General features: G+C 39.9%; 1 protein-coding gene across 1 annotated transcript in view; it reads right to left on the reverse strand.

Moving 5' to 3' along the window:
• Positions 1-8,612: 8,612 nt before the first annotated feature.
• Positions 8,613-27,502, reverse strand: part of PPP1R1C (protein phosphatase 1 regulatory inhibitor subunit 1C) — a 53,712-nt gene continuing 34,822 nt past the window's right edge. The window contains 1 exon segment of the mRNA XM_069861002.1: positions 8,613-10,977. Coding sequence (XP_069717103.1) covers positions 10,889-10,977 — 89 coding nt within the window. The 3' untranslated portion in view covers positions 8,613-10,888.

Here is a 27,502-nt window from a genome sequence, read left to right on the forward strand (position 1 = left end):
TCTCTGAGAGGCAGCAGAAACAGAGAACGCAGGCAGTTACCTCTGCAAGAAGCCTCAGAATGAGCCCTCCAGCCGGAGCCATGCCCAGAAGGAGACTCGATTTTCATCTCCACTTCCCTGGAGCTGCATGTGACCTCTCCTGGCTTGCCCAAGCATCCCGTGCAGCTGCAGCCAACCTCATTTCCCTTTCTCTGCTGGAACGTGCCAGGATAATTCCATGCTCCTCTCTGTGTTGAAGGCACTCAGATGGCTTGGGGCACTAAACTCTCAGTTCTCCTTTTTGAACCCTGTGGTTATTACCTCACTGACCAAAAAGTCTTTACAATCAGCCATGGTCCGCTCTGAAGAGGACTCATGGGAGTGGCAGCACTCCCCTCTATGCAGAGGCTGACAGACGATTGAGACATACATGCTGTTTATCTGCTGCTTCAGGGATCTAACCAGAGCTCAACAGACATCAGGCTCAACCTCAACAAGGACATGCTTTCTCCCAATTGAGGAAGGAATTGTAAAACAGCCACCCTAGACTGTCCAGACCTGTTGACTATCTCTTTTCTGACAGTGGAGCAATCAAAATTGAGCTGGGAACAGTGCAAGCTCCGAGCCCTGGGATAAAGGCATGCCAAAAGGTGGAATTCCTGTCATTGAATATGTAAGCCATACACAAGCTATGCATAAGTAGTGTGCATAGCTTTAACTTAAGAAATGTTTGTGCATATAGGATGTAAAAAGTGCATTTAAATTGTTTTGTGTATCTGGTCCAGAGCTCGTACTTAGCATGGACAATATTCTGTACAGTGCAGTTAACGAATGAAATGTTAACAAATGAAATTGTATCATATATGTTATAATGCAATTGATATTTTTTGCTAAGAGTTAAGAATTTATATATTCCCTGCTAGTGTTTCAGCGAATCGTCAGTAGCCTGGACCACTCTGTGCACCTTTGCATCCTTTTTGGGAATGTTGGAGTCTTTTTTTCCCCTTTATATTAAAAAGTAAACCATCTTATAGCTTCTTATTGTCATTATGACAAGAAAAGAAACATAATGGTCATATCAGACTTTTTGAAATTGCAAATTGCCATATGCTGTGGCAGTGGAATATCTTCTTGTTTAAGATCTGAGAACTTGGGACCTTATTTCAGATATTTTGAACATGTGCAGTTCCCATCAAATTTGATAAGGACAAAAGATGACTGATATCTTTAAAAACTAGGCCAGTTAGGTGTTTGTTACAGTGTTCTTCAACATTGTAATTTATGATTCACTAAGACTGAAAGTTTGAAGCAATCACAAATCAATGTTTTTATTATAAATTCAATTTCAGACTTTTACCATAGCTGAACTTGACTTCACTGCCCCATCCAGCTCCCCCCTCCCACCCCCACCTCCATCCCATTGTGATTTATATACTCTGCAAGAATTTTCTTCTGGAAATACCAGAAGAAATTATAAGAGATTCTGCAGGACACTCTGAACATCTTGTGGGGCTTTCAGCATCCTGTTATTATAGCCAGCACGAAGATGTCCCACTGCAGAAACTATAAGGAGCTCCTGATCTCACAGGAGACACTTTGCCTGCATAACTTTTTCATTAATATTGAAATGTGATTTCTGTATAAATGATTCTGTTTGCTCATTTGAATTATTTTTTAATCACTGTGGTAGATGTTACTGATATACGAGAAGAAGAGTCTTTAGTTTTTCTTTCAGGTCAGTGGATTCTCTTTCTTTTTGCCTTTATTCTTAGTGAGGTTTTATCTGGGTATGACCCAAAGCTTAGTGTATTCTTTGGATGAGGAGAAATTTTCTTTGGTGTCAGAAGACTGATAATGGTGAACGCGTTAGTTAAGGCTTTGACCTTGGGTGAAATTCACATTGGATGGCAAAACGGCTTCTTGAGAGAGCCTCTCCCTGAACAATAGTTTATCTCTGAAACCTGTACGGCTGCGCTACCAAAGCACTGCATGGGGCCATAAGAAATGGTGTTTGTATATGCATCTCTCCCACAGCATTATGGGCATGTACCGCTGCATTGAGCACATTGAGGAGCTGTAGCTATAGATTAGCCCTCAAGAGTTTTATTTTGTATTTTTATCTTGAGATACCTGACATATATTATGTAATATTGTTATGGGTTATGATCTAGCCAGTATTTTTTTATTTAATTTTCAACAGGGCAATCTACAACTGTGGTTTTTTGTTCTGCTGTATTTGTCTGTATTTCCTATGATGATAGTCCCAAATAAATTTGACTTGAGGGCAAGGATTGTGAAGCTCCTGAGTGTTACTTACAAATTTGCTTTACTGAAGTGCATTTGCTTTTTTGCATATGGTTGTCTTCGAAAAGCGATGGAGAATCCATGGTGTTTCCAACCCTTTCACCTGCTTGTGACTCCACACTTTTTTCATAAGTGTGCTGATTTGCTATACAAGGTCACTCACATCCCCAAAGCACTCTTCCAAACCAATTTCTTTAGGGAGTCTTGCCTTCATAGCCTTTACTGGTAAAATAGCACTCACATGAAGAAGCTGTAACCAACATAACATTTTTTTTAGCCCAAAACCTTCTTACTGTAGGTTGATGTTGATGAAGTCACTGGGACTGTTCATGTTAGCCACAATTCGTCAGCAAGAGTACCATTTTCAGTGGCACCTCCATGATATGATATAAATTTTATCAGCCAGGTTCAGCAGAGCAGAGAGTAAACAGGGCCCCTTCTTAGTCAAATTGGAAAGAATTCCATTGACTTAGGAGTGTATCAAATCCTAACAAGATACATGATGGAAATAAATCAAGACAACTACTTTATATCACATTCATCACAGTTCCTTTTTCCTAGATGTTATCCCTTTTTCCTAGATGTTATCCCATCTACGTGCACAAAGGGCCTTCTTCAGCTGTATGTATGCCAGAAGTCAAACAAGCCACTACTGTCACCAGACAAGCTTCAAATTAACAAATAAATCAAAATCAGCAGTGGTAAGTATCTAAAATGTGAATTTTTAATAGACTATACAGTTATTACATGAGAAAGAGGAATATGCAAGGAAACTAACATTTCACAACAGCAACTTCAAAATAGTTAAATTTACAGTAGCTTATTAGACAAAGTTTTTTCTGAGAGGGAAGTGTATCCACTTTTAAATCATTCTTTGAAAAATCACATCTCTGAAAAACTAGTATGGAAAAATGAGTAGAAATGGCGTTTAATACTATGAGGAAAAGAAAGTGTCCTCTGTCAAACACTCTGTGAAAACATGTAGGCCACTTCCCTGGGATAGTTTTATTTTAATTATTTAATAGGTCTCCAGAGGCTCCTTTTCCATGTCCCAAGGTAAGCATCCAGAAGTCTGATAAAACTGTGAATTTCTTGGGTACAAAGAAGCAAAGCATAACGACAAAATTATAAATATGAAAAATCTCTTATCAAAAAATGGGATTTTACCTGTTTTGGGCTGCACTTTGCTGCGAAATACTTCTTTTGTGCTTAGGCAAGTCTTCTGCTTATAGCCCTTTTTTAAAGAACTGTAGATAACTTTCCATTAGTTGAACTTGGATAGATACTATCTTAATCAAACATGCTTTTGTGACAAATTGCATAGTGTATGAACTTTAAACCTAGGGAGTTATACAACAGTTTTATAACATCCTGTATAGATCATTATTACAAACCTGAAGTAATGTAAAAATATACATACATAAGGAAATAAAAATCAAAATGTATGTACAATTTGGGCCTCGAGCTAGAACATGGGTAAACAGAATGTTTTTTTCACTTTTGGTTTGAATGCATTTATAAAGCTATCTCATTATCACATAGGGACTAATGCTGATGCACTTACAAGCAGCACACCTGAACCTGCAAGAAGGACTTTCATCAGAGTAAGACTTTGCTACTTGTATCATAATGCCACAAATAAGCATCAAATAATATGAAAGTATTTGCTGTGTAATTGTGTAAAGCCTAATATGGTTATCTTCACCCAAATTCAGTGAGCCATAGAGTCAAAGTCACCTAAGACGTAGTTCCATGAAAGCCAAGAGAGCCAATGTCATTGTACTAGGAATTAATTTGGTAATTAATTAGGTTGTCTCTTGCTTTCTCTGTATTCAGCTGGTTTACTGATTGTTTTCTGCAGTGGAGGGTACTCTGAGGTTCTAGTGACTCTGTACAAATCACTACTGAATCATAGAATCATAGAATCACCAGGTTGGAAGAGACCCACCAGATCATTGAGTCCAACCATTCCTATCAAACACTAAACCATGCCCCTTAGCACCTCGTCCACCCGTGCTTTAAACACCTCCAGGGAAGGTGACTCAACCACCTCCCTGGGCAGCCTGTTCCAGTGCCCAACGACCCTTTCTGTGAAGAATTTTTTCCTAATGTCCAGCCTAAACCTCCCCTGGCGGAGCTTGAGGCCATTCCCTCTTGTCCTGTCCCCTGTCACTTGGGAGAAGAGGCCAGCACCCTCCTCTCTACAACCTCCTTTCAGGTAGTTATAGAGAGCAATGAGGTCACCCCTCAGCCTCCTCTTCTGCAGGCTAAACACCCCCAGCTCTCTCAGCTGTTCCTCGTAAGGCCTGTTCTCCAGCCCCTTCACCAGCTTAATTGCTCTTCTCTGGACTCGCTCCAGAGCCTCAACATCCTTCTTGTGGTGAGGGGCCCAGAACTGAACACAGGATTTGAGGAGCGAATTTAATTTAATTTAAGCCATCTTAAATTCTTTTATTAAACTTGTGCTTCCTTTTTACTGACACCTCTCTCCTTTGAGAGCTAACTGTCTTTTTCTCTCCAGTCAGAAATGAACATTCACCTTTATCGTTTGGCTGTGCTACTGTACTCCAGTAGTTCACAACTGGAATGAATGGCAGCATATTTGTACTTAGCATTTTAACATGATGCACAATGCATCTTTATTTTAACATTCCTGTCTGAGAAAGACTGCAGTTCTGTTAGTCACCAGGTGGTTTGGGGTAGGGCAGAACTAGGACTGCAGCCGGATTATTTCTAGCGAACATACATGTTCTCAAGTAAATAGTAGGTACAGGAACGTGGGTACATAGATGATATTTCCAGTAAATTAGAGAATGAAAATGACATGAGCAATTTAAATATTATTTATAATTGACCTTCATGTCTGTTTTTAATATTCAGTTTGCTGAGTGTTTAAAAAAGCAATTAAAAGAACCATATAATGTTAAAACCCTTGATAAATGTAATAAACAAATGACATATTCAAAAGAGAGAATCTATGTCCCATTAGGAGAGAAAAAGAAAGATGAGAGCAACATATGGCAGTATAATTAGCATGATTAGGGAAGCACATCAACAGAATTTATGCTGCAGGGAAAACGTAATAAGAAACCAACACACTTTCCTCACTGCCTTGAAAACTGCAAATATCGTTCTCTGAAAAGGAGAAGGTGCAGAAAGGCTCTCTGGCATTTAAAGCTGTAACTTGTGTTCTTCTGTCATTATTAAAGATGCACACAGCCATCTGCAAACCATTAATTTTTTGCAGAGTTCACATTGTCCCATTGCTTTGATTAATAAGGAGCAATATTACACCTCAGCTGCTTTTCAGAAAGATGCTATTTTGGAAACCTAATTAATACTCATTTCACAGTTAGCTTGAGGTGTTCGTTAGTGCCAGATACTGAGTTCTTATTTGTTTCTCATTATGTGGAGAGTATTGCTTCTCAATGCCAACGTTTTTGTTTTGCATTTTGGAGTAACCTTTCGACACCCCCACTTCCCAGAGCCCTTTCTTTAGAAGAGCTAATAACACCTGTCATCATTATTTTAACATGCCTGTTATGTCTGTTGAAGACAATGTGGGCTATTTACATAGATAGGCTATGCTGACGCACAGCAAATATTCCTGCCATTTGCTGAACATTTGGGCCAAAGAGAAAAGCAAAACTAAGAAACCCGGCATTGCAATTCAAATCTCAGCTTACCACTAAGGGTCAGTATATACTAAGCAAATGAATCATCACAAAGTTGAAATGGAGTATGTTTTGCTCAGCAATAGTACAAAGTATTCTTTCTGCCCTAAAAAGCCCAGATTATTTCATAAACAAACCAAACCACAAGAAAACCCCAATAGCAGTTATATGGACATTGAACTTGTAGAAAATCCATCAGCCAGCTTTGCTGAAACTGGAGATTAGTAGCATTTTACCAAGTGACCTGAGATTTAGTAGAGGGTGCACAAGTATCTTGCTTGAAATTCGCCCAAGGTGCTTTTGTCCTCATTGGAGGATAAGGGAGAGAATCCACTTTGTTGCTAAGTAGAATGCTCTGCACGAAAAGGTCAAATGTAATTGCACATCGGGAACCAACAGAATGACTGAAACTCTTGCTGCAGCTCACTGACCCACTGAGGAAAAATAAAGAAAAAAATAAAAAAAAGTAAAAAAGAAAAAGAGAACAGCTGTGGGCCCAAGCACCAACATGGATGCCATAGGAAAGGAAGAAAGGGAAGCTTTAAGAACAGCCTGCTTTAAATATGCCCCTAAATTGTACCCCCAGGGCTAGAAGACAGATGATGCCTTATGTACTGCAGGAATAAGGCCCCTCATCAAAACACTCTGTGTCTCAATCTGTGAGAGAAGGAAATTGAGGGGGACATCATGTGCTGAGCTAGGGACAGTTCATTGTATGGTGCCAGCTGCTAGGCTCGTCATAAAGCACCATGAAGCGTGCAGGAACCCCACTTAGGTCGCTCCCCAGCCACCCACAGCATGGCAGCCCACCCAGATCAGCTCTGGAGAGGGCTCAGACAGCCACCCCACAGTTTACCTTGTGGAAAAAAAAAAGAAATACATTTTTTTCAAGAGCTAAATCTGCCACTGACTTGGCTCTTGGTGTTGCAGTCTGTTAGAGGAAGCGCAGGTGGACTTGAAGCCTCTTCCTTACTGACTGGTCTGAGCCTTGGACACTGTGGGAGTCACTGGCCCAAGGATGGGCAACAAGACCTCCACCTGCAGCCCCACCTTGGAGTCAAAATAATAGTGTTGGATGTGGTATTTTTGGTTCAATAATACCAGTGGTGCAAGAACAAATGGTGATTTTTCGGTTTAGATTAGTGGGGAGAAATGATGACATTATGAGAAGACAGTGGGGTAGTCTTTGAAGAATTCAACAGCATTTATAACAATCTTTTAAAAAAAGTGAGAAATTAATTAATTAAATTGATAGCAGGATAAGAGAAACTTTCTTGTACACTACACATCATATTTCCCAAAGGAAAGTATGCTGTTGGCCAAAACCTGTGTCCATTCTTAGGCAAAATTCCTCTAACTTCAGTGACAATTATGCTTTAGAAAGGGCTTTTAAACCTTGGTGCTATCTATTTAAGTATTATCTGATTTTGCACCTGGAGAATAAGCAACATATACCATCCTGTAAATCGTGCTGTGGAAGTTTTCCAGATAACTTATTAGCACAATGTCTCAATAAATCTCTCTGAAGGGAAAAACCTGTCATAGAATAACAAGTATAGTATAGGAAAAAGAAACAAGGCTGTAGGATGCAATAACAAAATGTCTTTAAACCATTGTAGATTAATGAGTTCAGGGATACTGGGAAAAGTCTGAGATCAGTCCAAGGAAACAACTTCCTTTCAATTCTACAAAGAACATTTCCTGCAGTACCTTGAAAGGAAGAACAACAGCAACCACATCACAGCATGGAAAGGCAGTAGATTTAAGAGCATGGAGGAGGGAAGGAGGGAAAAGGCACAAATCAGAGTTTCTCTGTAAGAAAGAACTAAGCTGATTACTTACCTGGATGGATCTTCTGTGCTTTCTTTTTCCATTAGCCTGTTTATGGAAAATGAACTAATACAACCCATCTCTCAAAACCTTGGCCCCACCAGACCGTACATACTCCCCAGCAGGAGCATGTGTTGTGAGAGGAGGTACCTCAAACAGGGAACACATCATCACAATTTTCCCATAAGGTATTTTCATATTAGCATTTTCTTTGAGACACTTTGTGTTTACTAACTTTTAATCTACTTTCTCAATCCTCTAGTAGTTCATTTACACTAAAACAAAAGACAAAATTAATGGATTTTTTTTTGTTTTGTCACCATGTGCTAGTGACATAGATATGTTGGGCAACAATAATTGACTGCTCACTCCCAGCGAAAAAATCTATATTGTTTACATGAATCTACATGGAGCTCACCATGCTGTGAGACAACCAGAGTTTTGAATTGCATACCAAAGCATATTTAGGGCTGCTGTTTTTAAATGTCAGGGGCTGCACCAAACCCAGAAAAGACCTAGTTTAGTAAGCAGGCTGCTTCTCCTGATCTGCTTTGCTGACTTAACCACATCCAGAAATTTCTGTCATGGGATTCACTGATAATTCACTGCAGTGTTTCAGCTCTGCTCGTGACAAGCAGTTTTTTTTTTCCTGGGCTCTGTAGTTATACCGATTCTTTGCTTATAGCTCCACTTACTGCGTGTCTCACAAGAGGAAAATCAGATAAACAGGGTTCCCTTATCTTTATAAGCTAAAAATGGCTGATGGAGAAAAAAATATGTGTCCTGACTTTGCCCTTGAGATGAGGTCCTACCAGCAAATGTCAGAAAGAAGTCTGTTCCTGTACTCAGACATACTGCTTGCATAACCTTGAGTCAAGAAAAAGAGAAAGAAACAGGCTTTTAAAATGATAAAACACAGCTGGAGTTTTTAGAGATGTGGAGATGATAAGACCTGAATTTAGAGACACAGCTAAATATTAGCACGGCTATCTGAGGCTCTTATCAGACCTTGATGTTTCATCCAGACCACGACTGTAAAACAGAATTGTATCATCTTGTTGCTGCAGTAACAATTCTGGAAACTCAGATCCATTTCAAACTAAATATTTTTTTTTCAATTGCTATTTACAAAATGCAATCAACCTCGATTCAACAGTCATCCTGAAACAGGGTGTTCAGTGATGAATTCTCCAATATTTTGTGCTGCCTTTGAGACGTTGAGATTCCAAAGCACTTGATACCTTGTCTGTGTAGAAAGTATAATTCATGCACATTTTATCATTTCCCCATAAGTTCCTAACAGTTTTCATCTGAAGCCTATAGGTATTAATAACTAGCAAAATTACATCAATATCAAAAGTACTTTATTAGCTAGTGATGCAGATAGATGGTGCGACGTTCAACACTGATGACTGTTTTACAGCTGGTAGTGCTGTGGCAATGAGCAACTACATGAAAAGCCTGGTGCTGTGTGAAAGCAAAGCTGTGGCAAAGCTGGGACCAGAGCCCAGCCCGTCTTGATACTGTTCCAGTCTTAACTTTGGTCCATTCAAATGTTTTCTGAAGGGTCACTTCCTTCTTTTTGTTTTTTTTTTTTCTGTTGCATAAAAAGCCTTCAGTCTCGTAAGTCCAGTAGCTGCTTCTGTACAACTGAAGAGGTCTCTTTTAGTCCATCTTGCACACCCATGCTGAGCTGGAGTCACAGATCCTGTTTGCAGTGTTTCTACAGAAAAAGGCAACAAAGAGGACAGATACGGAGATACAGACGGAGGGCAAAAAAAGGCTCCCAAATATAAAGAAACACTTGTTGACAGATCCTGTTATCAGCAGGTCTTCATGGAAGAGCTTAGATTGAAAGTCTGTGCAAGGCATAGACAAAAGGTTGTGTGTTTTCATCTCCTCTCCCCATTTCCTCAGCCCTCCTAGCTCAACCCTTTAAAAAAGACTAAAAACAGTGGAAAGGTAAAATGAGGGCAAAACTTTGTATCAAAGGCAAACAGTCAATACAAAGACAGTGTATTAGTTTAAAAATTGGCCATTGATTAAAAAAGGAAACAAATTTTCAATTGTGACTTTGAAGAAATGTGGTTTTCCTTCTCCACTGTATTTCATTTTACGCCATAGAGTTATCTAACAAATGAAAATATTGGTATGAAGCATGTCAAACTTCAACCAAAAACCCTAGGGCTTAGACAAGTGTCAAATAGCCACAGCTTGTTATGCTGCCATTTACTGGCTGAAACAGACCAACGCAGAGTAGTCTGGCCCTCTTTCTCAGCAAAGGCTGTACCCTCTACTAGTTGCAGGTGAAGAAGTGAACAACAGCATTTCCCAAGGCTCAGCTGGTGTGTGGGACCCTGCTCATGGGTCTTGCGCACTCCTCTGTTTCATATAACTCATATATCAAAACTTTCTCTAATGCCTCCAGACAGCAATGATCGTGTGTAAAGAGAAATTGTTTCGGCTGATGTGACTAGGCAGCCTCAGACCAACAGCAAGACAAGTACTTTAAGTGTTGCATATGCAGGGAGCATGGGGAAGCTTCTTTGTGTCTTTCTTCTCTAGACTAAGGGTCACCTCTTCCTACTTATTTCTATCTACATTACTGCAAGTAACTTTAACAATGCTGGTAAAAGCTGCCCTTAACCAAAAGGCTCATTTTTTATACAAACATTTTTCTGCATGCTAGACAAACCCACTGTACAATATACAGTTTTGTCTAAATGAACATGTTATTTATTTTGTAGCTTCTAAATCAGATTTATTTACAACAGGTCTTAGAGTACAGCTCACACACAGTAGTTAAGCTCTGGCAGTACTGATGTCAGGTCACTAACACATTTGCAAATTACATTTCTAAGTCATAGAAAATGAAAGAAAAATTACTTTAAAATAACTGTTTCATCTTCGAATATAAGGATCACAAAACACATTTGCAGGTGACTGTAAAACCTAGCCAAGGGCGCTCCCCAGGAAACCCCAGCACCGCCGGCATGCCGAGTGCTGCAGTGCAGGGACACAAGCAGTGGCGAATGGTCTGACACACGCATGGCTGCACAGTCCAGTTACTCTCCAAGAGAAGGCTTGAGGCTCCATGCTTTTTAATGGCCCCACTCCTCTTCCCTTTCACTAACTCCCTCTTCTTCCTCTGGAAATGCTGAATCATTCTGACTCTTCAGATGCTTAATCCCTGAAAATACAGAAGCCATGGGTAAAGCTGTGTTAGCTCATATTGGATATGTTTTTCATGAGGGAAGAAACAAACAAACTCCCAAAATAATGTCGAGGTTTTTTTAATGCCCATATTGACTCCCTTTTCCTCAAACCTGGTATTTCAAACAATAGTGTGGTTTATTTCCAACAGAAACATTCTCTTCCTTGAATATAGGCTCCTAGAAAATATATCATTTTTTATTGAAAAAAAGATGGCAGAAAGATGCCTTGTAGACCCAAATGTTATTTGCTTCTCTTTTTTTCCTTTATAATCCTTGATCAGGTTAGTATTGCCCATCTCAAGCAAAAGTTTTAAAGGCTTAGACAGTAGATGTGGTAATTAATTCTTCCAGAATTTCATCTTGAGTCTCTTTCTGAGTCTAATCATCTGAAGGTCATCACCTTCAGGGACCCAGAGCTCCATGTTCACAGCTTCCCAAGTACACCAGAGACCTTCTCCAACGTGCATCTCCATAGTCTGCACATGACCTGCAGAGCTGTCCAGATGCAAAGAGAGTATCACACTTGACAGAGAGGGAACTGTTGGCACTGAAGCCATGACATCATTTCTCACATGGAGAATGTACTCTGTTGTTCCTCATTGATTTTCATGTAGCAGGCAACTATTAATCTTATTTAATGGTTTTTCATAACCTGCATCCTACAGCCTGCCTTCACCTCTGCCACATTGTCATTTGGAAGCAAAGACTCACAGGGTTTCCTGCATTGACTAATAAGTGCAGAAGACTTGATGTCTTTCTTCATAAGCATTAAGATGTTCTGACAGCATCAGGTTTTCAGAAATAATTGGCCCTATGTCTGGCATTTTAAAATAAGCTGCTCGGCTACGCAATGAAATAGGTTAATGTGAACTGATGTACAGGTAATGAAATTCCTGTCAATAACATACAAATGCGGGTGACAGAAAAGGGTGGTGACTTTCCTGAAAAGATACATTTCATTCACAGTGTCAGACTTTTGCAGTGCAAAAAAAGGTTTAGGGTGATAAATACACTTAGTTAAATGATAGGAATCATACCGCTTGATTAAAAGCATAGACACATAACATTGCAGTAACCCACAGTGGCTGCCATGGGTGGTCAGAAGGCTTTGGAGCTCGGCATGCCCAGGAACGCACTGGCTCATTCACTCACATCTCCTGCTGGGCTAAAACAATTCAAGAGAAGAGATTTTTATACTGGTTCTTGAGTGTCGCTCCAGCAGGGCTACTTTAGCTGTGTGCCCTGCCCTTTGTCAATATGAGGCAAATGATAAGTAGTGAGATGGAGCTCTATCCACAGAGACTTTTTTCCTAAGCAAGTTGGATCTATTCATAGCCATTATCTTTGCTTAGCAATGTCTAAATTGTTTGCTGAAAGGCTACATTCTGGAAGAAGAAACTGAGTGAAAACTTATTTCTCAGGTCACCCCAACCATTTTTACAACTGATACTATGGTAATATTAATTTATCAGAAAGGATCTTTCCTTCTTTTTCTCAGTCTTCATACACTGGTAACACAGTCCATGGCCTCAGCTTTCTCAAATGGCCATCAAGAGGTACCAGAATGCTGCTGTTCGGATTTTGTTTCTATTCATAATGAAGCATGGTAGTGAAAATGAGCAACAAGCATAGACTAAGATTTTACTCACAGAAAATGAAACAATGCCCAGATACTGGTGGTGGTGGGGATATGGAGGATCTTTTACAAGATATTGTTTGTGCATACAGGAGATCCAGGTTAGAAGGATCAGGTTACTGGTTCCACATAAACCGCACAAGCTTTGTAAGTGGCAGATGCTGATTGATAGAGTGTGTAGCTCTGAATCTGGGGGCACCCTCGCGCTCCCAAAGCACTGGGCCTGCACCATCCTGATGCTGTTTCATTTCACTCACTGTTCTGCCTCTCAGCCTAGGTTGCCCTGCCCTGCTCTCCCCTTGCATCCAGAGGTGGCTCGTGGTGTCTGAGCTGTCCTGCTGACCCCAACCATCTCAGTCCTCTCCACGTCTGATCTGACTGCTGTTCTGAAAGCTCACACTCAGTCTGGGGCTTTGCTCTTCGCCTGGGAGGTCTGACAGCAAAATCCCTCTTCCAGCCTGAAGGCTGCCCCATCTTGCCACTCTCTGGAAATGATTTCATAGCCACAGTGTGTTCAAACTTACTCTTATTCTGTCTTAAACTGTCTGAACACTGCCTCTTGTTGTCTTTTTCACTTCCACTCCCCAACCCCCCTTCCTTTTATGCTTCTAAAGTCAGCAGGATAAGAATCATTTTTTCCTCAAAGGGCTCATATTTCACTGCAGGTAATTCAATCCAATTAATGCTGATGAAGAAACCCTTAATGCCAAGTCACATTCAGCAACCATGTACTAATAGACTTTGAACTGGTAATTCTTTTCAGATGAAGTCACTGCCTCAAAACATATTTCTAGATTACTTATAAATTATGAGTGCAAATGGGACAACTTTCTGGCATTTTTGCAGTCACAGAACAACATCTTTGCTGTTTAATCAACAGCTGCCTTTTTGCTTCTCTCCACACGATTAGAAGGCATCAGATTAGAAGGCTAAGCAGTGTCACAGGATATGAAATAACCAAGTGCTCCTGAATTAAATATCTCCTGGAAAAAAAAAAAAGTTATTTGAGTAATTAAGGCAGCTCCCAATCTCAAGTAATTAAGGTAGCTCCCCATCCTATTTAACACTTCTACCTTCACAGACTTCACTGCCCAAGGAACAGTGTTGACATTTACCAAACTCAGGATTGAAATCCGGTTGGCAATTTGAATTCCCCAAAGTTTGAAGGGTTATTTAGTTTTATGATTTGGATCCAATCCTCTCACTATCAAAAACACATTTCCAGATTTTCAGAAAACAGTGAAAGGCAAAGCTGAGCCACAGACACAGCAGATTGATTTTCAGAGTTTCAGAACTCAAATCACTTTGAAATTATCAAGCAAACAAACTTTGCCAAAGAGGAAAATGGCCAAATAAAAATGCCCACTTTATGCCATTCCTAAATGAAATATGTTCTGGTTCTCTCAGCAAAAATGAGAATATCAAAACAAATATCAAGTACTCTAACCCTTAAACAGGAAAAAGAACTTTTCTTTTTTTATGGAACATTTTGTCTTTAATTTAACAGTCAAATATATTTTGACTTCTCTGAAACTCCCTCCTCATCTTTTTTTTTTCAACTGAAATGAATTTTGAATTAAACAAAACACAGGAAAAGACCGACCAAAACTAACGTCATGAAAAACAGCATCGACCACAGGTCTCTGGCAAAGTTAGAAGCAGTGGAAGAGAGCTGTGAAGGTGACAGATCCCAGAAGATTTGGCAGGTCTTCAGGGAGAGCCTTCTTCAAGCTCAGGAGTGGCCCATACTAATATAGAAGCACGAAGTAGCTCTATCAGAAGACCATCCTGGCTAATCATGACTGAGCTCCAGTAAGCTGATGTGTACAGTGGGTGAAAGTCAAGTCAAGGGAAAAATTATGAATAAGGAACAAAATAGAGGCCCACAATATGTAGACGGTATAAGGCCGTTCTCTGTCATCTTTCCAGGGTAGTGGAAATAAGAGAGGTCCTCAATTACTCACTATGCATTAGGCTGTGCCTGCAATACTACCTTTGCTCCCCACCCCCATACAAGAAGTTGACAGACTTGTTCAAATCCAGTGAAGGCCAGCAAGGTGGTCGAGGGACTGAAGCGCATGACCTGTGAGGAGAGGTTGAGGGATCTGAGCTTGCGCAGCCAGGAGAAGGGGCAACTTCTTGGCACCTAACAGCAGCCTGCATGTACTTATGGGGAGGTTACCCAGAAGATGTAGATGTCTGGCCATGAATTAGAAGAGAGTATATTCTGACTGGATATAAGCAAGAAATTATTTCACTGAGCATATTTAAGCACTGGTGTGGTTTCCCAGAGAGTCTGTGAAGTCTTTCTCCTAGGAGGTTTTCAATACTGAACTAGACAAAACCTTGATAATTTTGGTTAAATTTGGTGTGGATTCTGCTTTGTGCATCAGATTGGACTATGTGCTTTCACAAAGTTCCTTCCAACCAAAGTAACTATATGATTTTTATGGAAAGTATATTAACAAGAACTGTGTGAATGAAGGCTACATTGTGATCCAGGTCGGAGCTTCAAATGCCTCCTTTCCTTGGAAAAGAGATAAAGCATCTAATTGCATCAGTCAGACTGATTTCAAGAAGATTTCTTTTCACTCCTTAAAGACATGGGGCCAGACTAAATCATCATTTCAGTACTGATTTTGGGTAACATATGAACTCATTACTAGGTTATGTGGCCCATTGGGATCTATATATACATACGTGACCTATACATACATATGAGTGAGCTGTATGTTTGTATTTGTTTCCAAAATATACCAATGAAAACAATGGGACTAAGGGGTTGTATCAGACTAAGTGCTACTGTATTTCCAAAACCAAGTAACATGGGACATTTCTTGCATGTGACAGATATATCTAAAGACAAAATCTCACAAAGAAATCACATCCAAGTCATGGCCTAGTGCACAGAAATGTCAAAGAAAAGAATTAGATTTCCTGAGAAAGAGGCATGGGAGCTGGCTGTCCTGCAGGGCAAGGCGCAGTGCACCTCGTGCCTGCTGCAGCTTTCCACTGGGGCTTCAAGGGCAGAACATTTGTCTCAGTCACTCTCTCCTGGTTCATGCTGCCTGAGGAATGCTGACTGTCATTGAAGTTAAAAGAATATACTCACTGCCTGCAGTTGTACCGGATTTTAAAACCATTGACTGTGGTAATAAAAACAAAGCCTCTGCACTTTTGTTACAAAAGAGACTGCTTTCTTGCTCAGTGAGGCATCTTCACAATAGGGGTGACACAGGCTCCTAACACTTTGTTTTGCCGAACATTTCCAGAAGCATTGCGTGTTCCACATGAGGAATCATGCTCCCTTCTGCCAGTTAGTGCTGGCAGGAGAGCAGCGAGGCTTCCCCTGCAACAGGCGCTGTGGTGCCACTCACCTGGACACCCTACCCAGCCCAGGCCAGAGCTCCCTGCTCCAGGATGTTCCTCACTGTGGAAAGCATAAAATGCTTCCTGTTGTTGCCACCTCCAGCAGAAGCTGAGGACCATCAGAGCCCACAGGAGCAGGCTGCCTGGCAAAAACCTCCTTCCACAGGAGCTGAGCAGTTATTAAATACTTTTTCTCTTGGCGATTGCACCAGTTCAACAGAACACAGCTTAACCAGCCTCCATGCTCAGTGTTTCTTGTTTCACAGAAGTTTACAAAAAACAAGTTTAGTCATCTCTAAATGTTCATTGTCAGGTGCATGACAACTACATGACCAAATTTATTCACAAGTAAGAAATACATATCTTGTCTTCCCTCTGTCCCGTTTGACGAAGCTATCAGAAACAGAGCTGTCATTACTGGTCATGGAAAAACTCAAAGCTTATTCCCTGTATACACACTAGACACACGCATCCTAGGTATTTTGACCTTCTTGATCAAAAATTCCACTGTTTGGCCAGAAAAAATAATGGCTTCCAAGAGGTTTTTTGTTTTAAACAGCTGAAATAGAGATGGGTGTACATTCCATACAAAAGCAGGACAGTAAAATTGTAAGGAAAATGCTATAGTTTCCCAAATGCCTATTCTGAGCTTTCTCTTGTTTTCTCTTTGTATAAGTGGCCTGCTATCTACCTCCCTCATCTGTACAATCAGTTCCTGAAACCAGTTTTACTTAATTGGTTGATTTAGATAAGCACTCCTTGCAGACAAGTCAGAGTTCAGTGCATAAGCTTCTGTTAATAACTCCTTACAAAATATTAACCCCATCCTTAACCCTACTTGTCTCCCCAGCTGCTGCCCAACTCTTCTCTTTCTATGATCCAGCTCACCAAAAAAGATGCTCACTGACTTTCCTGCCCCCTTGGCCCCATTCATCCTTTTCTTTGACCAAGTTTCCCTTGGACTCAGCCTGAAAGCTTTCTAGAAAAAGTGCCTAGCGATCTCTAGCTGAACTTTTTCCAATTTCTTGATGCCTTTGCCTTTGATACTTTTTGTCCCGGTTCTTCCTTCACTGTCTGCTATTTCCCTTGCCACCCTCTGAAAAGTCCCTTTCCCCTCACTTCAGAAGGGTGACAGAAGATGCAAAACCCTGATGGAAAGAGTTTGTTCCTTCTGTCCAAACTAGAACTCTGGAATGCATTTTTGGCAGATGGTTGCAGACATCTAAGCCATTAGCTCAAAGTGGTCAAAATCCAGCTCTTGATCTCTATACTTTCCCAAATTATTTGTCCATTCTCCCGCAGACATTCAGGCTTACATATTTCTGATTTCCATTCTTCTCTAGATCACCATATCCAATTTTCATCTAAGTCTGGAATATTTTTCTTGCTTAATGTGTCCAATACCATATTTACCGGTCATCCAGTGAAGACAGTCACAGAAAACCTTTATCCTGGGATCTTCACTACTACTGCATCTCCTTCTTTAGGCTTTATAAATGTACCTGTGCTTCTGCAGTTACAATTACCTGAATCATTTCCCTTATCACTTCCTATGCCATCAATGAGCAACTCACTCTCCCTCTTTAGTTCTTTCCTTTTTTAGTTCCTTCCAAGAATTTTCAGACTAATGGCAGCTATTTATGCTTTCAAGGAAAACTGAGTTTCTTCACATATCACTAGACCTATCTGCTTTCATCTTACATCAGGAACAGCTCCATTAGCCAGGCTTTTAAATGAGCATTTTCATTTTATTTTTTTTCCATTGAACTGAATGCCAGAGAGATCCAGTGGTCATCCACCCCTAGTTCCAAATCCTCCTCAAAACTTTTGGGTTTGGAATTTGAGAAACAACCTGAGAACACTTAAGTTGCCAACATGCTGAGACAAAGACAGCTGCATTTACCCCTAACGCTCTGTATATATTCCTGAGTTTGATTGCTACACCCTGGCTAGGAGTTCCCTGCTGCAACAAGCAACTTCTGTTAAATGTTTGAACAAGGTCTAATGTGGCATAGTTCTATTCCCTTGTGTGGATTCCTAGGTGCTATGTTAACATCAATACAATATGACAAGAACCATGGCATGCAGTGATCAGTGGGGTATTACTGAGTATGAACAAAAAGCTAGACCATGTCTGATACCTGTATGCAAACAGAAAATGTTTTTCATACCTTGCTTTGTGTTTCTACATTTCCGCCTACAAGAATGACTTCAGTCTGCCAGCTTGGCAGTAATTATTACATCTGCTGATGCTTATGTTCATAAATCAAGTCAGATCATTTGTGGCAGGAGGCTAGTCCTGCTTCCAAGCAGACTCACCACAAAAGCAGCGCTCAGCCTGGCTGAGGGAGGCTTTGGTTGTCCCAAAGCAGCCAGTCTCTGGGTGGTCCAAAGAATGTCAAAAAATAATCTGTGAAGTGACAACAATAAAACACATAGACCCTGACCTTGACAGTTCCAGTGAGTGTGAGTAAGAAAACAAAAATTGTGAGGGAGAGATGATGAACAAATGTAAATAGATGTGGAAAATTTGGCCTTATACGGTGGGCAACTGCAAACAAGCTCGTTTGATGCACTGTCCAGAGGCTTCCCAAATGTTAGGTTGTTCTTTGTTCAGAAAGACTGAAAAATCCTGCTCTGTGGAACTGCCTCAAAGGATTCTGAATGGTACTTGTGCCTGTAAGCTCTTGTTAACCAAGGTTTCATAGAAAGTAACACTAATTGCTTGAAGCTTGGTAACCAACATGTAAAGGTCTGTCCTTGCTCCCGTGGTCAATGAGTCTGAACACAACCAGGTCATTTGTTATTACACAATGCTATGTCTCACTCCTACAGAAGTTAATGAGACTTTCCTTCCTGTTTTCAAAGAAAGAAGGGTCAGCTTTTGTAACTGAACTTAATTCCCAGTTATAAAGAAGAAATAACTTCAAACAGCTACTGTTTATTTACAACAAATGCATGTAAAATACATAATGTAAAAATTAATGTTGTATGTTGCTTTAAAGTTTGAGATATGAAATAAACAAATGACTCAGAAAACTGGCACACTGGGTATTCTCAAACTCTTGTTTAGATTATCCAAGGAAAAGCAAAGTCAGACTGTCACTCTGTCCTTTACAGCTGATGGAATCTTCAAAGGCCAGCAGACATGGTGGGCCTTCAGCATTTGCAATAAAAAGAATCTAAAGCGCTGGTGTGGCAGTTTAAACTATCTTGACATTGTAGCAAGCCATAAATCAGCAAAAAATCCCTTCTTTGCTACATTATTTTATACCTAAGCTTAGGCTAAGGAGGAAAAAAAAAATAATCTGTTATGTTATATAATATCTGTTATGACTATGAGACCAAGATATTTTTCAGTCATGAAATTTCATCCACTTTTTATTTTTTTCTCCTATGTGCATCTCTTTCACAAGTGCTGATGGCTAAATCAAAACAAGTGATCTGAAGCATCAGCAAATGTGATGGGTTTATGTAGGTCACATATCTGATCTGGAGCAGATCAGATCATTAGCATATCTAACAGGTCCCCATGGCCAAATAGATGTTTGTGAATGATCATTCAGAAACCAAGCAACAAGGGCTGACAACTTTTCTACATGTCTGCTGGTTGTTATTAACTCTTCTCCTAGCTCCAGCTGTACAATACTGAGTCCTCATGGTGAGCCTGTTAAATGACTTTCTTCCAGTCAAAAGGCTCAGTGTAAAACTATCACAATGAAGACTATAAGAGAGCAGAAAAATTCATGTTGCAAATGTCTGGCTGCTTTCCATTTTGTTCTCTCACACACTACCTTCCACTTTATTTTTCCCTCCCAGAAGTCTCTTGAAGCAGCACTGGCTTCATAAGACTAGTGTGCAGGAGCTGCTTCAGCACAGAAGGTCTTTTGTGAGTCCTCCACCGGCTGGCCGGAGCATGCACTGGAGACAGAGGTCAGCTTTGCCATGGCTGAAGGGACTGCATCTCCTACTTAGAGTAGCTAAAAGAGTAAACAGAGAGACTTTTGTTGCCACAGGCAACTTCTTGTAGTATGTAAACATCTCATTTATGCTGGTTCCTTCCTTCCCTCCTTAGCCCTCAGACTGCAGAAGTCAGGCAGTCTTCTGGATTCAAGCGAACAGCAGAAGTCTCTGCAGTCTGCTAAGTGGATGTTTTAGCCTTTAACAATCTCAGCCTAATGCTAACTACCCTTTGGAAAGCCAGCAAATATTTCTTATCTGATTCTTTGGAGGATGGCTCTTGGTCAAATATCTCAACAACAACTTGAGCAGGAAAAACATGCAGAGATGATTTCCATATTGGTAATGAAATCAGACAGTACTGCAAGACTCTTCTCCTGCACAGCTCCACATGCTGGTCTGGCTAGGCAGATGGAGGCTGTAACCAGCAGAGGATTAAAGTTTTTCAGCTGACATTATTTTCATCCCAATTTTTCATAGTTCAGAGACAGGCTTAGAGCTGTTGATAACTGTGCTTGAATTCAACCAATGGGGGCAGATTTTAAAGATGCTGTGCTCTGACAGGTCCTGGGAAGCTCCTTAGATGGTCAGAATACCCTCTCAGAAAACAGCTGTCTGGAAGCCAAGTTTTACTGGGCAATGTGTTTATTTGCTGTGATTGTTAAACCCTCACTCTTAATGAGTGCCACTCATAGCCAGGCAGCTGTCTGTCCAACTAGATCAAAATCACAGGACCGACAGAATTGCTCTTTTGTCAAGGGACTGCAGTAATTCCATCAAATATAAGACCATATTTTAAACCTAAATCAGCGGTTCCATGATAAGAGAAGCCAGTAAAACTTCTGGTATCACAAAATGTGGATTAGAACTCATTGGCATTAAAAGTTTACAAGCAGCATTTTCTAAGCACGGAATTTTTAAATTAAAACATCTTACATTTTCCCAGGCAACTTCTGTCATTCTTATAATTCACCACATGCTGCTGCAGGCTACTTCATGTTTCCAGTTTGAAGCACTCTGTAGGCTGACTAACTTAAAATAAACCACGAGGAAAAAAAAGCAGAAAATAGGTTTTATGGCTGGTAAATCAGATCAGGCAGGACTTGGGAAAGCTGATGCTCAAGACAATACGACACTATGCTCAACATTTTGACTGCAGCCTGTAAGTCTCTTTGGAGGTAGAAATGAGACAAATATTAGTTACACATGCTGCTATGTACAAAATAAAACCATGTCATCATCCTACATGCCATAAATACAGGAAGGTAAAGGTTAAGGATAATCAGATTAATCTTAACTTTCACATGAAGTTTTAACTTTTGAATTCTAAAATGCATGCCATCGTTGAACATAAATTATAGGTCAAGTGTAGAATTAGGTTGAAGGGTGTACTTTATGGTAGAGATTCCATTATATAAAATAATGGTTCTTTCCTGGCCTTAAGATCAGTGAGCACTAACCTCCTTTTCCTGCTAGGAACAAATGCTTTGTTTACAGGTACTATTCCTTTTTCTAAGGCAAAAAAAAGTTCTGCTTCTTATATGCTAATATATTAAATGGTGATTTGTGTTTGAGAAAGGGAATTGAGTCTGGTAAGTTTAGTTTCCTCTAATCTGTTCCTGCCAATAGTGAAAACCAAGAATATTTTCCCTTTTTTTAATTTTTCATTTCCTGTTTCTTAATGGGAAATCTCTGACCTGCTCTCCTAGACACTTCTCTCACTGCAGCACAGTTATTTGAGACTTTATTGTTTCTAATAAGAATCAGAAATGCATTCTTATCAAAACTGAAGCTGAGGCAGCACAAAGCAATCTTCAAAGCAAATGCATAAGCATTTCTAAGAGATTTTACTTCAGCAACTAATTCTTGGTGAAAATGCTGTATTAGAGAACTTGAATTGAAGGAGTCTGAGCTGTTTGTTGAGTGGGCTGAGGCATGCATCCACTTGGAATGTGTGGTAGTCATAGTTGCCTTCATATGGAAAAGTACACTGTGACAGAGAAATAGCATGGATTTTTTCTTTTTTTTTGTCCCGTATGTTTTAACTTCAAATTAAATTTCTTTCATTGAAATGGCAAATTCCACTAAGGTTTAAAAAAATCTATTGACTGTCAGAGATCTGTATATGGTGGGGAGAGATGAAGCCATATGCCTCTGTTGAAAAATCTGCAGTGAAGGCAGCGTGTGGCACTAGTGGTGCCCCAGATGCTGGGAAGGCAGCGTCAGCCAGCCCAGAGCTGGGCAAACCTGCTGCACGCTGCTGTTCTGGCAGCACACGTGGCAGAAGCAAAGTGAAAAAGGAAACTGCTCCTTGACTGTAAACTTCTGAGTAGCAGAACAAAGCATAGCATTTTTACCTATGTAGTATTCTCCCAAATAAAATGAAATATGTGATACGAGCTTCAATAAGTAAAGCAGGGAAATGTAATGTTATCCAGCAAAATAACCTCTCGTTGTGTGGCAGAACCAGCATAACAATAACAACCACCTTTTCAGTCCTGAACCCGACCCTTTTTGGAAAAGATTATTTTTTAGATTCTTTTTTTTTTTTAACAATGTCAAAAATAACTGTACATAAATAAAAGATAATAGCTCCATTCTCTTTGGAATACAAATACTTGTCTTACCATATGTTTGTGTTTGGTTGGGTCGCTGGATGGCAAGGAAGGGATTTTTTTTAATCCCAGGGATGTTTATAGATGTAAACTTTAATCATGTGAATAGGATTCTCATCCTGATCAACTCTGTACTGCTCAGGCAAGATTTTGCACTGCAATACAGCAATAATTCACACCCCTTTGAGCAGATAAGGTTTACGTAGAAAGTTTCTCTGCAAAAAGTAACTAACCTGTGTAGGAATAAAAATTTTTATGTATAGAATCCTTCTAACTAAAAAAGGCAAGATTAAAAAGTAGTATATAAGTAATGAGGAGACATAGGCACTTCTGCAATGGTGAATACCATGGCAGATGTGAGGAAATATGAGACATTTAAGACCACATACAGAATCAGTGCTCCAGGTACCTAACAGACATAACTGAATTATCATACAAGGACCAGCAGTCAAACGTAGGTCCAGTCACAGGTTAGATGTAAACAGAATCTAGAACCAGATTTCACCAAGATTTTAGTTATGTCCCCTTTGGCTAGAATTGGAAATGCTGATCCTTAGTTACACAGGGCCAGAGCCATCACAGTCTCAGCAATTTTGGCCATGCAGTATAGCATAGAAAAAGGTTTTGCCTGGTGTAGAATTCTTTGTTAAACATTGATGAGTTTTCATTTTGCTTTTAAGTGCAAAAATATGGGATTCTCCTCCATGTTGTAATAATGAAAAATCTTGCAGAAAGTCAGCATGGTCAAAACTATCCTTGATTTACTTCCCACTTCCTAGGTCTTTATTTCCATTGTTTCTCACTCACTACTGTGACTATATAGAAACTGTCCCTGTGCAATGTCCAAGGCTCAGCATGGATTTGTAGCTAAGCAGAGGTGCCCACTTACCTTTATATACCTAAATAACGAAGGCAGTTGCCTGTGATTCCTTATACAATCAGCAGCAAGAAACAGACTTCCAGGATATGGTTCTTCTTTTGACAGCCTGCAAAAACTCCAGGGTAACTCCATGCCTGATTTAGTTTAAGCAGGATGGATTCAGGCCAAGACATTTATAAAAGTGACAGTAGCAGTCTTCAACAGCTGAATATTTGCACTTGCTTGGAGACTTAAAACTTTAATTTGCTTGTGATTAGGAAAAAACCCCCTGAAATTTCACAATTTCCTTTATGAGGAAAAAAAGGAAGAAACATCGCACCAAAACATTTAATATTAGCATTAGTTTTGCCTAGTTTGTTAAATGTAAAAATCTAGACATGCTACAGTAAAATTTATTCAAAACACTATGGAAAATAAGTTTTTGCATTCAAAATCTTACTGAAAATGCTTTATGAAACATTCTCATTTCCACTACTTCATGAGCCATTTCTGAGCAGCTGTATTTCAGTTTTCTTTAGGCATTCTTATTTGACTCCGACATTAACAGACAGTATTATCCAGCTGCTTTCTTTTTCCTGGACAATTGCACTGGGGCTCTACTTATTATATTTTGGCTGACACAGGGATTTTTCTGAGGTCAGGAAATCTGAACAGAGGAGCAAAAACCTACTGCCTCGTCCTGTGAGGAGAGAATCCTTGACAGAGGAGGGGAGGCTACGATACTCAGAGGCCTGAGTACATGATAGGGTAAATAAAGTCCTGCACATAACATCTCGGCAGCTTTTGCTGTTTCACAGCTGCTTCTGTTTCACCCCCATGCCTAGCATGCTACCCTAACCACTGTCTTTTTTTATATTCTGGATCCATATTTCCTATTTTTGTTATTCTTTTTAAGGCTATTATTTCTTCCCAGGGTCTGGGGCATATAGATAGTGCAAGATTTGTCAGTGACAGATTTAAATCTCTTGCTCAGTCCTCTGTGCAGTCTGAATTTTTTAGGGTATGGATAAAAAGCTCTCCAGTGAGTTGTGCTATTAAAAATGAAGACAAGAGTAAAATCTTTGCTGGTCAGCCAAAAATCCAAGTCAGTGTTTTTCTGTCATACTTCCACGTGCTGTGTGGCTTTCACTTTTAATTAATCCAGTCTGTTTGGTTTCTGTCAGAAGTCTATGAGCTTCTCTGTTAATTTGCTGATGAACTCCCTACTGAGTTATAATTATAATCTCCATTCAGATCCTTCTTAAGGTGACAAAGGAGATAGGCTTTTGGCATCAGCATAACCTGACACCAACAATATCGTAAACACTGGAATGAGTTCTTTTAAGTATTTTTTAAACTCTTTCAAAGTTACAAAAACATCATCATGATTAAATGAGTGATTGATAAGTCAGTGTCTACATTAAATGATCACAGTTTCTTCATGAATGGTATATGAATAGCAGGCAATTACCATTTTCTTTACGTTACAGATACAGTAGCTGTAGTCCTTACACCTGGCAGGAATCTGTCAGGAAGAATGAGCCTGAAAACTGAAAAGTTTTCACCACCTCAGTGCCTGTGAGCTGCTGAGATCATCTCAAGTAGCTGGGATCCACTTCAAAGGCTGAAGCTGAAGATAGTTTGAATCTTTCCCCCCTCCCTCCACAGCAGGCATTTCATGCTAAGCAAAGCAAACTTTACAATATGAGTTATGAATTGGGTCAGCTTAAATGCGTAGGAGCACTGGAGTGTTTCTGGAGGGTCAGACCCATTCCTTCTGGTTTTGCTAACAGCCCCTGGTGCTGAAGAGGTTGTTCTCATGTTAAGGGCTTACTTACTTGGGGCTTGCAATCCTAATTTTTGATTCTGAGATATTTTCACTGAAGACACAGTATCAACCAAACAAACTGACATTTAAAGAGCTCACTTACAGAAGCAAGGAATGCACTACCATAAAATAAGATGTCATCCATCAGACTTAAAGGTGAAATTCTTGTATGGGCAGGTGCAGGATGAAGTTTTTACTGTGCTTGTCATTACCATAGTATGAAATGTTTACATTTCCTAAATGTTAAGGATAAAAAGTGCCTCCAGAGACTGCCCAGTCCAAAACCCTGCTCAATAAAACATTAGCTGTGACAGGTTGTCCAAAGCTGTATGAGTGAGATTATTAATATCTCCAAGGATGGCGACATCACAAGCTTTCTAGGCAGCTTGTTCCACTGTTTGACCACTCTGATAGCAAAGTAAAAATAGTTTTTTCTTATTTTTAAGCTGAATTTTCTGTATTTCAATTTGTGCCCATTGACCCATGTCCTCTCATTACATATAAGCTCCTCATTTTCCACAATGAAATCAAGTAAACTGTAATAATATTCCTGTCTGTGTCTTCCTGAAAGAAACCGAGACCAATACTTGTTTTCACACTCTGACTTAATATGAATGCCAGATTGTGTAGCCTGGGTAACCATGCCTATCATTACTATTTCATAAGACATAATGTATTTAATCATAAAAATGCAACTCTAGTCTGGAATTGCATAGAAGAGGCGGTGTGGATGACAGAGACATTTCTGTAATTTTCAGTACTGTTCCCAGTGTTTGACATAGGTTTTTCCAAGTAATCTATGCATCTAACTCCTAAGTGTGTGCTTCATCCAAAGAACCCAAGTCTTGTAGACTTCAGCTCAAAATGACACTAAACAGCACCAGGAGGCAGTTCTGGGCACTGACCTATGCTGGCTGCACCAACCAACCATTAGCCAGGTCCCCAGTTTTGTCCGTGTCAACCACCTTTTGTCTAGAAAATTCGCAGCCTGGTTCAGTGAGTGGCATAGGCATGAGAACATGTCCACTGGACATTCTGGATGAGACCCATGGTTTGGAACCATAAAAAGATCTGCAGCGTGGACATGAGCTGTGTGGAGCCAGCTGGCTTGGAAAGAAACAAGGACTCATGCAGGTGAAGCTATGGAACCTTACATTCCTGAGCATTTTGTAACTTTACTGTTATACAGTTATTCAGCATAAAATGGAGTCACTGCAAACTGTTTACATTACAGCAGATACAACTGGTCCCACTTTGCAGCTGCCATGGGCAGCAAAACATCAGGGGGGAAATCTTTAGTGGCTCTGTATTGTGAGAGTGACTTGAGCTTGTGAGAAACCTACCTCTTCTGATTTGCCTGAGGCATCAGAATACCCCAGAGCCAGCATCAAGTACAAACAGAATGTAATTACACAGTGGAAGCACACTATCTAGCACTCATTACACAGTCAGAGAATCAAAACAAATATTGCTCTCAAATTTTCTGGAAAGTACAAGCAAGAATATTACTATGGTTTACTCAATTTCACTGTGGAAAATATAGGCAAAGTACAGAAGAGCAGACTTTTCTGCAAAGGCTTAGTCACATTCATATCAGTCTCATAAATGTAAAAATTAATTTTAACACTATTCTTACTTTTAATCTTGCTAAGAGTTTGAAGAAAATCAGGTAATAACCTCTCCAGGAATTTGGGTAATACCAGTAGCGTGCAGGTGCAATGTAGTAGTAACCTAGGAGATTTTATTTGGGCATTATAAATTTTAGTCAGATTTTAATATAATTCCACTCCTTCTCTTATAACCTTTCTTGCCTATTTCCAAAAATTTTCAACGTGCTTCTTAAAAAAAAAATTTAGTAATTCACCAGAGGTGGTGGTAAAGAACTCCACCTATGTGTCACCAGGGGGAGCTTGCACGCCAAAAATCCCCTAGACTTTTTGAATAACTGATTTTTCTTGGGGATTGCAAGGATATTGAAAGCCGAATTTTTATAATTTCTCCTCATTCCAGAAAGAAAAGAAAACTTGCTGCCTCCCTTTTTGTTTGAAGGGGACAGCTAGCCTGTGGGTATATAGTCACTCTGGGATACAGGCAACCACTTGCTCTGCTGCCCAGGTCATTCAGCCGAGGTCTTCAGTTTTCCCTGCCTACAACTCTTCTCCATTCAACGGGTCTCATGTTTCTTAAGTGTAATAGCTCAAATCAGACACAGTCCTGGCTAAGCTGAGTAGAT

This window comes from Phaenicophaeus curvirostris, chromosome 7, assembly GCF_032191515.1.
Source record: "Phaenicophaeus curvirostris isolate KB17595 chromosome 7, BPBGC_Pcur_1.0, whole genome shotgun sequence".
In the NCBI taxonomy this organism is placed as follows: domain Eukaryota; kingdom Metazoa; phylum Chordata; class Aves; order Cuculiformes; family Cuculidae; genus Phaenicophaeus; species Phaenicophaeus curvirostris.